The sequence below is a fragment of the Diabrotica virgifera genome, chromosome 2 (assembly GCF_917563875.1).
Source record: "Diabrotica virgifera virgifera chromosome 2, PGI_DIABVI_V3a".
Lineage (NCBI taxonomy): Eukaryota > Metazoa > Arthropoda > Insecta > Coleoptera > Chrysomelidae > Diabrotica > Diabrotica virgifera.
Genome location: NC_065444.1, coordinates 20,852,543 through 20,864,440, shown reverse-complemented (window position 1 = coordinate 20,864,440; position 11,898 = coordinate 20,852,543). Strand labels below are relative to the sequence as shown.

The 11,898-nt window shown below is 32.3% G+C and overlaps 1 protein-coding gene across 5 annotated transcripts in view; it reads right to left on the bottom strand.

Moving 5' to 3' along the window:
• Positions 1 to 236: 236 nt before the first annotated feature.
• LOC114326498 (peroxisomal acyl-coenzyme A oxidase 3) overlaps positions 237 to 11,898 on the bottom strand; it is a 138,259-nt gene continuing 126,597 nt past the window's right edge. For all 5 annotated transcript variants that reach the window (XM_050643439.1, XM_028274892.2, XM_028274894.2 and 2 more), the window contains 2 exons: positions 7,380 to 7,819; positions 237 to 514 (listed from right to left, as the gene is read on the bottom strand). In XM_050643439.1, coding sequence (XP_050499396.1) covers positions 395 to 514; positions 7,380 to 7,819 — 560 coding nt within the window. In that variant the 3' untranslated portion in view covers positions 237 to 394. The remainder of the gene's footprint in view (positions 515 to 7,379; positions 7,820 to 11,898) is intronic.

Below are 11,898 nucleotides of genomic sequence, written 5' to 3'. Positions count from 1 at the left end.
CCACTTTAAGTCCAACTTGGATCTTTTTTAGAAAATTTTAATAAATTATATAGGACCATCTACCTACAAGAGAAGCTTTTTACTTCCTTAGTAATTATTTGTCCTTAGTAATTATTTGATATAATTTACTTAAACATTACTTACGTTCTTGTACATAAATATCTATTTATGTAAGGGTCATTACATCATTGAGGTTTTTTTGTGACATATTTTCGTGGATCAAATAAAAACACAAATAAATGGAGACTATTTTATTAATATTTTCTCATGTACATAATACAAAATATAATTACAAAAATATGTATATATTTCGATCTATGAAATAAATGCTTTTGTAAATATAAGGTTTCAATGTGCAGCAATAACGAAGACATCTTTATTCACGATTTGATATTTACAATTTGCTAGGGAATTGCGATAAATTAGAATGCTCGTAAGCAATTTCTTGCCACCAAGATGGTCTGGATAGTGATTGTGGATTACCCATTAATAGTTTTTGGAGATTTTGGTATAACTAAAAAGAGAGAAGATTATTAGATATAAAAGTCTTATAAGTAATAAGTTTATTTACTTTCAAAAATGATGCAATTGTATCATTTTTATCAGCAATGAATTCATCTTAAATTCAGTGTAATATGATTGCTCTGATGAAATAATCAAACAAAAGTTATGTGCACTAATTTAATGGAAATTTTTAACATAAATGTCAATATTAAATATAAAAATCTAACAAAAAATGTGTCTAATCATCTGTGTTTTCTCCAGCAGCATTAATCACAGCTTTACACCACCTTTGCATATTAAAGTTAATAGACCAGGTCTGTAAAAAAACGTGTATTTTTGGATGTGAGAGGTGGCATTCGGATTTTTGCAGATAAAGTTAGGTGACACCTTCAGTAATAATAATTGACTATGCTCCTTCTCAAATATGCCCGGAACATTAATAAAAAAATTAAAATATTTAAAAATGTCAAACCAATTTTCGAATCATTGTTTCTATAGGTTTGATTGTGAGCTTTCTTTGCTTATAACTTTAAAACGGTTCGTGTTGTAACAAAGTCGTAGAGAAATAAAATAAAGATACTTAATTGAATTTTGTATGATATACGACTGATCAAAAATGTCTTAAGGTATTACCTTTTCTGCAATATAGCAATAAATACAAAATAAGGGGGCAAAATACGCCTGTTGTTATTCAATGTTTCTTAACCACTTTGGTGGCACTTAGAACCTTAGTAATTCGCTTAGAAAATTCTTATAACTTACTTAAATGGTCTAACAAATTTCATTAAAATCGACCGAATAGATATTGCATAATAAATTTGCATTGTAAATGTTTTAAAAAGTTCAAATTTTTAAAAATCTTTCTAAACGAAAAGTAGACCATTTAGAAGTTGGCTAATTTTTTTCATATAAAGAGGTGCTCTACCTATCTAATACACTTTACAGAATTAAAATCAGATTATTTACGGATTATAAAGTTTTAAAATTATAAACAATTTTTTGGCTTATAAACAAATAGCTTTGTTTATTAATAAAAAAATTAATTTTTAGCAATGCAAATAATTAAAACCGGTATAATTTAACTTTCAAATGCTGCCAGCAGAATTGCCATTTTATTTTTTAATCAAAAGTTATTCTCGCTCAAAAATTGCAATTTTTCGATTTTTTGAATGTTCCACCGCGTTTATCTCGAAAACTATACATCCTACGAAAAAACTTGTAAGATCATTTTTTGCTTGGAATTACCCAAGAAATACAAAAAAATGTGAAAATGAAAAAAATCTAGTAAGTCAATTTTAATGAAATTTGGTGGACGGTCTTAGCACATTACAAAAATTTTCTAAGCGAATTAGGAAGGTTCCAAGTGTAACCTAAGTGATGGAAAAACATTGAATAAGGACAGGCTTGTTTTGCCCCCTTATTCTATATTTATTGCTATTTTTCAGCAAGGGTGTTAAATTACGACATTTTTAACCAATCGTATTTGATAGAAAATTTAATTATCTTTGTTTCATTCCTATACGACTTTGTTCCAAAATGAATCGTTTTAAAGTTATAAGCAAAGAAAGTAGAAAAAAAAGAAATTTTTTGAAAATTTTAAATGTTTTATTTTTTTTTATTAATGTTCCGGGCATATTTGAGAAGGAGCATAAGTCAATTATTATTAACGAAGTTATCACCTAACTTTATCCGCAAAAATCCGAATGCCACCTCTCACATCCACCTAAAAACAGATCCTTCCTGGTCTATAACTAATCAATTCAATTCAAAGTTTTACTTTAATAAAATTAAAAATAATTTTAAAAGTAAAACTTTTATTGAGACCAAGTTTCTGATAACGCCGTCGTGGTTTTTATTGTTTACAAACCAACCGAATGCTGAAATCAAAAAAGGCCCGGGGAGATCTATAATTTGCATCTCATTGTCTGCCTGTTCAGCGTGGCAAAATTCCAACGGAAACTTGGTCCCGTATACTCAGTTAGGAGTAAGACTAATAAAAAATAATAATTTCGCCGCAAAACGTAATCAAGAGACATCTATACCGGGTGTCCACATATATTTTCCCCCATTTTAACTGCCTATAACTTCTAAACGGCTCAATACAGAAATATGCGGTTTTCGCTGAAATGTTTTATTTTAGTAAAAGTTTTGTCTGAATGGATTGAATTTTTTATATCGCTGGATACGTGAATGACCTTTCTTTCGATTTACAAAAAAATATACTGGGTGCTCCATTAAAAAAAAGTCAACAACGTTTTTTTCAAAAATCAGCCATTTTTTTTTTCGTATTTGAAAGCGATACAAAAAATTCAATCCATTCAGACAAAACTTTTACTAAAATAAAACATTTCAGCGAAAACCGCATATTTCTATCTTGAGCCGTTTAGAAGTTAAAGGCAGTTAAAATGGGGGAAAATATAAGTGGACACCCGGTATTTCAGTTCGTTCAGAGAGCGTCATAAGCACCCTCTGATTAAATAATAAATTTCGTTTTGAGATAAGAAGAGAGATCTATTTCTGTGTAAGAATATCTTAAAGACCTTGTTTTGTATGAACATTGTGCAGATATCATCATTATGAAACCAATATCTTACTGTTGTCACACTATGTGATCTTGCATTATCCCGCATAATATCCGCAAATAGAAGAGCAACGGATTCTAAGAGACGATCAATATATAGATATTGATTCAAAGTACTTTCCGCACAAACGGGAAGAGTTCGATGATGGAAAGTTATTCCAGCCCACATCATAACTTGCACACCACTATATGGATGAACACTCTGTACATATCTAAGGCTCTCTTGTTGGCCAGGTCCTTTTCAAACTCTCACTCTTCTTGTATTATGGTAGAGACAAAACCTAGCTACATCTGTGAATAACACAGAACTCCATACTCCATTCTTGTAAGCCCCAATGCACATGTTGTTGTCACCACCTTAATCCGAGTCCACGATTTCCATGACGTAACACAGGAACCCTCAATGGAACGTCTAGCGTGCAAACCAGCTTCATGTAATCTATTCCTCAAAGTTTCAGTTATATGATTATTTCGACAAGCTAATCTTACCAAAAATCCACGAGGAAGAATTTCCTGTAGCTGGTTGTATACCATTAATTACAAGTAAAATTTAATAAAAAAAATTTGTCTTTGTAAAAGTTATATTAGTTTAAAAAGCTCCTATAGGGCTACAAACATAGAAACAAAACGTTTTCGCTCTGTAACAAGAGCATCATCAGTGTTACAAGAACATGGTGAGACAACCAAAAAATACAAAGGCCAAAGCCTTTCAAAAACAGACTAAAAGTCTCATATAGATGCAAACATGTCAAAATCCAAAGGATGGATATAATTCCTAGGGCCGTAGCCATTTTATAGCCATAGACAAAAATTTTTTATTAAATTTTACTTCTAATCTTACCACTTATCAATCCTGTCGAGGAATAGTTGCACGTTGACAACCTCCATGTATTTCAGTGACATTATCAAATTGATCATATCAAATCACGCTCCGAGACACGTCAAAATAACATGCATCATCAGCTTGTGAAAGACCTGCTCCATCATTGTCACAGTACTTATCATTTGAACATGAAATGCCAATGGTCCATGACTATGCTCCATGACTTGTTGCATTTAATTATCTTGTTTTAATATAATTTTAAAGTAAATACAGATTATCTTTTTTTCTTTACAATTTGAAGCAATTAATCTTACAAATCGTGCAAATACTAACATCAGGAGAACGGAATGGTGGACGGAAGAACTACGAGGGAAAATAAAGAACAAAAAAGACAAATGGAGGAGATACCTATGCACAAAGCACCCGGAAGATTACGAGGCATATAAAGAAAAAAGGAAAGAGGTTAAAATAGCGGTGAAAGCAAGAAAGGAAAGGTCATGGGAGAGGTTTGGACAAAAAATGGAAAAAAATTATAGGGGAAACCAAAAACCCTTCTACGGCGCATTAAAGTAACTCAGACAAAATATAAAAGACAAGAATGGAAACGTCATCATCATCATCAGCCTCTCTCAATCCACTGCTGGACATAGGCCTCCCCTGTTTGTCTCCAAAGTGTTCTATCTAATGCTTTCGTATGGAAACGTACTAACAAAAAAAAAACAAATAATGGAAAGATGGAGAGAACATTTCAAAGAGCTAACACATCCAGACAAGGACAACATAGGGGAGATACAAGAAAGGAATGAAGAACAACAAGTGGAATCCATAACAAGAGAGGACTTAGACAAAGCAATAGAAAGAGTAAAATTAGGCAAAGCACCAGGTAAGGATCATATCACCCCAGAAATTCATGGAATAGAGGGATGGACAGCATGAAATAACTAATGAATGATATCATAAATAGAGCAGAAATACCAAAGGACTGGAAGAAACACATTATATTACCAATACACAAAAAGGGAGACAAGAGAAACTGTAATAATTACCGAGGTATCACCATATCAAGTATCCCTGGGAAGGTATTCGCAAGAAAAAAGAATGTGTGTGTACTTTGTACGCACGTAAGAAGTTATAAGCTACAGTCATTTGAAATGTGGTGTTACAGAAGAATGCTTAGAATAGCATGGACACAGAGGAAAACGAACACGGAAGTACTGCAAGAAATGGGTAAAGAATGCGAAATAATAAACACAATAAAAATAAGAAAGTTACAATATCTGGGACACGTAATGAGGGGACCGCGATATGAAATGCTAAGACTGATAATACAGGGAAAGATAAGAGGCGGAAGGAGTATAGGAAGAAGGAGAGTGTCATGGTTAAAGAATTTAAGGGACTGGTTTAGATGCAGTTCTATAGAACTCTTTAGAGCAGCGGTGGATAGAGTAAAGATAGTGATGATGATATCCAACCTCCGATTAGGAGACGGCGCTTGAAGAAGAAGAAGAAGAAGTTATACTTCTATTATATGATTTTAACAAAATAAATATACTTAAAACAGTTAATTTGTATTTTATTTAATTATTAAACTAATTCTGATATTACCACTTTCAAAAAAAATTTATTAAAACAATACCAAAAATTAAAAAAAAAAAGAAAAAAAGAATCATCCATGTCCGGATTTGAACCCGGGGCCTCCGTGATGCCAATGCTCTACCAATAAGCCATCAGGGCTTTGTGTACACGACTTCTCGGACGTTATTACCAACCACGGTGACAAACAGATCAAATGAAGTATAAAAATATAAAAATGTTTACACTTATTATCTTACTCCCGAGGAAGACAAATCCAAAGACACAAAAATTATAATAAATATATTTACTAAAAACACTAACATATTCTTTTTAAACCTCATGTGCGCTGATACATACATAACTTGAATGATTTAGTAACTAATAACAACATACTGTCTGTGTGCGCATGCGCCCAGAATAATAAAAATTCACTCTCAATCGCGCCTAAAGAAGTATAACTTCAATAATAGAGACAAGACTAAAAACCCAAATAGAAACAACTATGGAAGAAACAAAGTGTGGATTCAGGAAGGACAGAAGCACGCAAGACCTAATATTCACAATAAGACAAGTAAGTGAGAAGGTAATCAATAAGAATAGAGAGATACATATATGCTTCATCGACCTGGAAAAGGCGTTAGACAGAATCCGAAGAAACCACGTATGGAAGACACTAAAAGAAAGGGGAGTCGACAGTCACATAATGGAAGTAATAAATAATATGTACAAAAATAATACAAATACAGTAAAAACCAATAACGAGGAATCCAGAGAATTGACTACAAGTCGAGGCGTCAAACAGGGATGCGTGTTGAGTCCACTGCTATTCTCAGTGGTACTGGATGAAGCAATAAAGAAAGCCAAGAGAAGCATGAAAGAAAGCGGATACTGGCAAATGAAACAGACTCACTATCGGAGCTACTATTCGCAGACGACATGGTATTGATAGCAGAAAACAGAGAATACTTACAGAATAATCTTGAAATCCTATAAGAAGAACTATCAAATATAAATATAAAAATTAATACAGAGAAAACAAAAAAAAATAATTTCAAATACGAGGAAGACACACGCAATATAATTAGACGGGAAACAACTAGAGCAAATGGAACTTTTAAATACCTAGGAGTAATTGAATCAAATGATTCAACTGGATCAATGGAATCAATGAAGAAAGCTTATTTAATACGATGAAAACAACATTTTTGGGGAAATAAGAAATCCCGGAGAAAGTAAAAACAGCAGTCGTTATATCAGTAGTTAGACAAACAATCATGTAAAGCAGCGAGACATGGGCATTAACGGGGAGACAAAAACCCAGAGTCAATGCTATGGAAATGAGGTTCCTGAGGAAAATAGCAAACAGAAAGAGGACAGACAAAATACGAAACGAAACTATCAGACAAAACCTAAAACTAGAACCAATCAATGAAAAAATAGTAGAGGGACAACTTAGATGGTTCGGGCACGTGTGTAGAATGTCGAACGAGAGACTAACAAAACGAGTGTTCGAAACAAGAGGGCATGGGAAAAACAAAAGAGAAAGACCAAGAGTTATGTGAGTAGATGAAATCAGGAAAGAAGTCGAGAAGAAAGGATTGACATTAGAAAGTGCAAGAAACCTAACACAAGATCGGAAAGCATGGAGACTACAATGACAAACTCAACTCCACTAACCTTACACCTAAAGGTAGAAAGGCTTAGGACTAAGTAAGTAAGTAAGTAATCGTACTTTCAGGCGGTGTCACTTTTGCTTTTATAAAACAGTGTATTTGACAGATTAATGTCGTTGCATACTTTGAGTAGAGAACCAGTTTTCAAATTGTAATAATATAATATAATAAAAAATAATAAGTGCCATTATTTATGCGTAATAACCAAATATTCTTTACTTACTTTTCCATCAGATGTGGCTAAAACAGAATGCACTACATAATCTGGTGGAGCAAGTCCATCAATAACAGTCAAAGCGTCAGGTTTTAAGTGCTTGCATAGATCTAATATTGCCTCTTTGATGTTCTGAGAAAATTCAGGTCCTCTAGTATATTCGCCTTGATAAAAGTACACTAGGTTTTTATCTAAACATGATAAACCATATAAAAGTCCAAGGTTATGTAACACAGCCTGCAAAGTCTTGTCAGCCTTGGAAACTTTTTCCCAAAAATAGCTGAGAGCTGTATATTCGCCGTAAGCTTTAGACAGCAAGGCTGCTCTGTAAACTTGCGATTCGTTACGTGCTGTGAATCTGTCCAGACCTCTACGAAGAACTTCCTCTTGTTTTTTGTGAGTTTCATTAACTAGGTATATGATAAGCCATTGATAGGAAGTCATTACAACTGAAAACAAAAATAAAAATTAATAACTATAATGCACATATATATTATTGTGTTTTCAATTTATCAATCAAAGGCAAAATGAAAATTAAATTAAATTTTTTTTAAATAACGCGGGCACATAAATTTGATACACCCTGTATATTGATCTGTAAATATTTATTAGCATTTAGTTTAAATGTAAGTAGATTTATCTTTTAATGAGCTTTCCGATGAACCATTAAAGAGTTTTGTGAATAATTAAAGTGAAAAGGACGATGCATTTAGATTTAAAATGGAAAAAGATTGTTTATTACGGGAACTATAGAATCTACAGGTAGAGGTAATTATCATTTTCTAGAAAAATGGTTTAAAAGAAAGTTTGGAATTTTAATATCTTTGTTTCAATCCGAGTAAATATTGTAGAGTTCCCCGAAAGTAATTAGGATGGTCGGAATAATTTTGAAGGAATGACTGTTTGTTTATCGAATGGAAAAGAGAAATGTTTCTGATTCTTGGCAATTTGGAAGGGGAAAAGTGGTTGGAATGATTGAGTGAGTTTGAAAAAGAAGGCAGTATGTTATTGGCATCGCTGAGGAGCAGTTCGACGTTTTCGTGGATAAGTAGTTAGCAAGTACCAGTGGTTGTTTGATAGTGGAGAATAGTGCTGAAAAGTGGAACGAGAGACAGATCAAATTGAGACGAAATACCTCTTTGGTTCTGTATTATTGTGAGAGCAGAGAATTTTTGGAGTTTGTGTGAATCGAGTACTGGTCAAAAGAGGCTTTGGCTCGTTGGAGAATTGGTGCTGGTATGCTGATAGTTTTGAAGCTGGAGAGCGGAGAGGGCTTTGATGAGTAGCCTTTAAGATAGTCAAGGGGGGAGAGCTGTTTTGGGTCACGAGAAGACATCAGAGTGAGTGAAGCAAAAGGTCAGTCAACTTAAATGAACTATATTTTTATGTTCGGAAACTAAAATTTTGAGTAAAAAGCGTAGGAATTAAAATCCCAATATTTCAAAAAGTAAATAGGAAGTATAGCTAATCTTGCGAATACATAATTTGGTTTTGTTTATTTTGTTGTACCAAAGTCATCGGGAACAAACCGATAAATTGTTTTTTTTTTTAACTAGAATAAATATAAGTGGTAAAAATTTCATTCGGACATCTGTGTCCACAGGTTTTAGATTTGATAGATTTTTAGAGTATTGCATTTGATAAATAAAAGACAATTCTGTATGTTTATTTTATATTTTTGCTTTATTTCTTTTTCCTATTTTATCCCGATTAGGATCAACTAAGAGATACTGAAACCACGAGAGAAGATAAGTATAACGTAAAATAATTTAGACATTTTTTAATATTATAAAAAGGCACCCTGAGATTTTTTTATTCATTTTTTATGTATGATTTGCGACAATTAAATAATTAATCAAATAAATAATAATTAATATAAAATTAATAAGAAGCAGATCATAACAATATATTTGTAAAAAAAAAGTCGCGTTATGTTAATTACACCATTTATAACTCGAGAACGACTGAACAGATTTTTATGAAATTTTACACGTATATTCGAGCGGACTGGGAATAGGATAATATGGAGTTTCATACCCGTACGTCATAAGGGGCTTCCCCCCTCATATATTTTTTTAATTTTTGGAAAAACCGTTTTTTACTAATTTTATGAGATGTAGAACCAAAAGATACATACAATCCTAAATTTTCAATTTTCTAGCTCAGACCGTTATTTTTTAAAAACCCTTTTAGATATTTTACATCTATATATTAAAAATTCTCCGGTCGCAGTGTTTGTTACCATACTCCTCCGAAACGACTTGACCGATTTTTATGAAATTTCGCAGGTATATTCGAAGGGACTGCGAGTTGGTTGTTATCTATATTTCATACCCGAACGTCATAATATATTTTCTTAATTTTTGGAAAAACCATTTTTTACTAATTTTATGAGATGTAGAACCAAAAGATACATACAATCCTAAATTTTCAATTTTCTAGCTCAGACCGTTATTTTTTAATAGCCATTTAAATATTTTACATCTATATATTAAAAATTCTCCGGTCGCAGTGTTTGTTACCATACTCCTCCGAAACGACTTGACCGATTTTTATGAAATTTCGCAGGTATATTCGAACGGACTGCGAGTTGGTTGTTATCTATATTTCATACCCGAACGTCATAAGGGGGTTTGCCCCCCTCATATATTTTCTTAATTTTTGGAAAAACCGTTTTTTACTAATTTTATGAGATGTAGAACCAAAAGATACATACAATCCTCAATTTTCAATTTTCTATCTCAGACCGTTATTTTTTAATAGCCATTTAAATATTTTACTCTATATATTAAAAATTCTCCGGTCGCGTGTTTGTTACTATACTCCTCCGAAACGACTTGACCGATTTTTATGAAATTTGGCATGTATATTTGACCGGACTGCGAGTTGGTTGTTATCTATATTTCATAGCCGTACGTCATAAGGGGGTTCCCCATGACGCCGTAACTCTCACAATAATGACGTGAAAAATACGAAATTAAGTAGGTAGACTCCTTGCTAATTCCGAGCAGAACCGTACTAAATTTTTTTCTCTAGCTCAATCGGTGTCCGAAATACAATATCTCAAGCCGTAGAAATATTCTGAGGACAGAACAAGAACGAGCGACACATTTCATTGAAAATAAGTGGAACAGTTTAACTTTGGGACTCAAATTGGGCAAAATATGATTTAATTTTCCGAAATTTTATTTAGTTTAAGTATTTAATTTATTTTCGTTTATTTTATTTTTTTTTCATTTTTTATTTCCATTTATTTTTTTATTTAATTTCATTTTATTAAATTTTATTTATTTTTATTAGATTCTATTTACTTTTATTTAATTTATTTTATTTTATTTTATTCTTTTATTTATTTTTATTTACTTTTATTCAATTTCATTTAATTTAATTTAATCAACACCTATAGAGTTGGAACCACCCGGAACCCAATCATAAATACAGGATTGTTTTGAATGTAGATAAAATAAAGCTGTTATATTCATTATAAGATAAACAAATTTAAGATTGTAACTGTTGCACTACAAACTTTATTTTGTTACTTCTTACTAAACTTTACTACTTCAAACATCATATGTGTATTTCATTAAAAATAATAATAAAACCTCATTCACATCGAGCATTTTTGGTTTATTAATTACGAAATCCTTTTGTTTATTTTAAGTTTATTGTATACAAAATTTTGTTTTTATATATTAAGGCAGTACGAAGTCTGCCGGGTCAGCTAGTTTTATATAATACAAGGCAGTCTAATCATTCTACCGTAACAAATAAACTGATAATCCCAGGTTGTTTGGGAAATATTAAGTATTTATTTAAATATTTTGCTTCCCAAAACATTATCCGGCTTGAAGGACCATATATCAATAGTTCGTTGAAAAGTCTTCTTCTTCAAGTGCCATCTCCGCGGCAGTTCGGCCTTTGGAGACTGCTGCTCTGAAAAGTTCATTTGATGTACATCAGCACCATTCTCTCAGGTTGCGCAGCCACGATATTCTGTGTCTCCCTATGCTTCTTTTTCATTGAATCTTTCCTTGCATAATGAGCTGGAGCAAGTTATATCTCTCTCCACGTGTAATATGTCCGAGATATTCCAATTTTCTGGTTTTGATTGTATTTAAGATTTCCATTTCTTTATTCATCTTTCTCAGAACTTCTTTGTTTTTAACGTGTTCTGTCCATAATATTTTCAGAATTCTTTTATACACCCAAAACTCGAATAATTTTAGCTTTTTTATTAAAGCCGCATTCAAGGTCCAAGATTCCATTCCGTAAAACAAAGTCGAACAAACGTAGCACCTAGCCAACCTTACTCTTAGATCTAACTTTAGATCTCTTGTGCAGAGCACTTTTCTCATTTTGTTAAAATTCGCTCCAGCCTTTTCTATTCTAATTTTAATCTCCTGCAAGTAATCATTTGTGGAGTTGATCATTGTTCCAAGATATGCATATTGGTCTAATCGTTCGACATTTGTTCAGTTTATGAAAAGATTCTCGTTATTTCTTTGCGTTTTAGATATTCTCATAAATT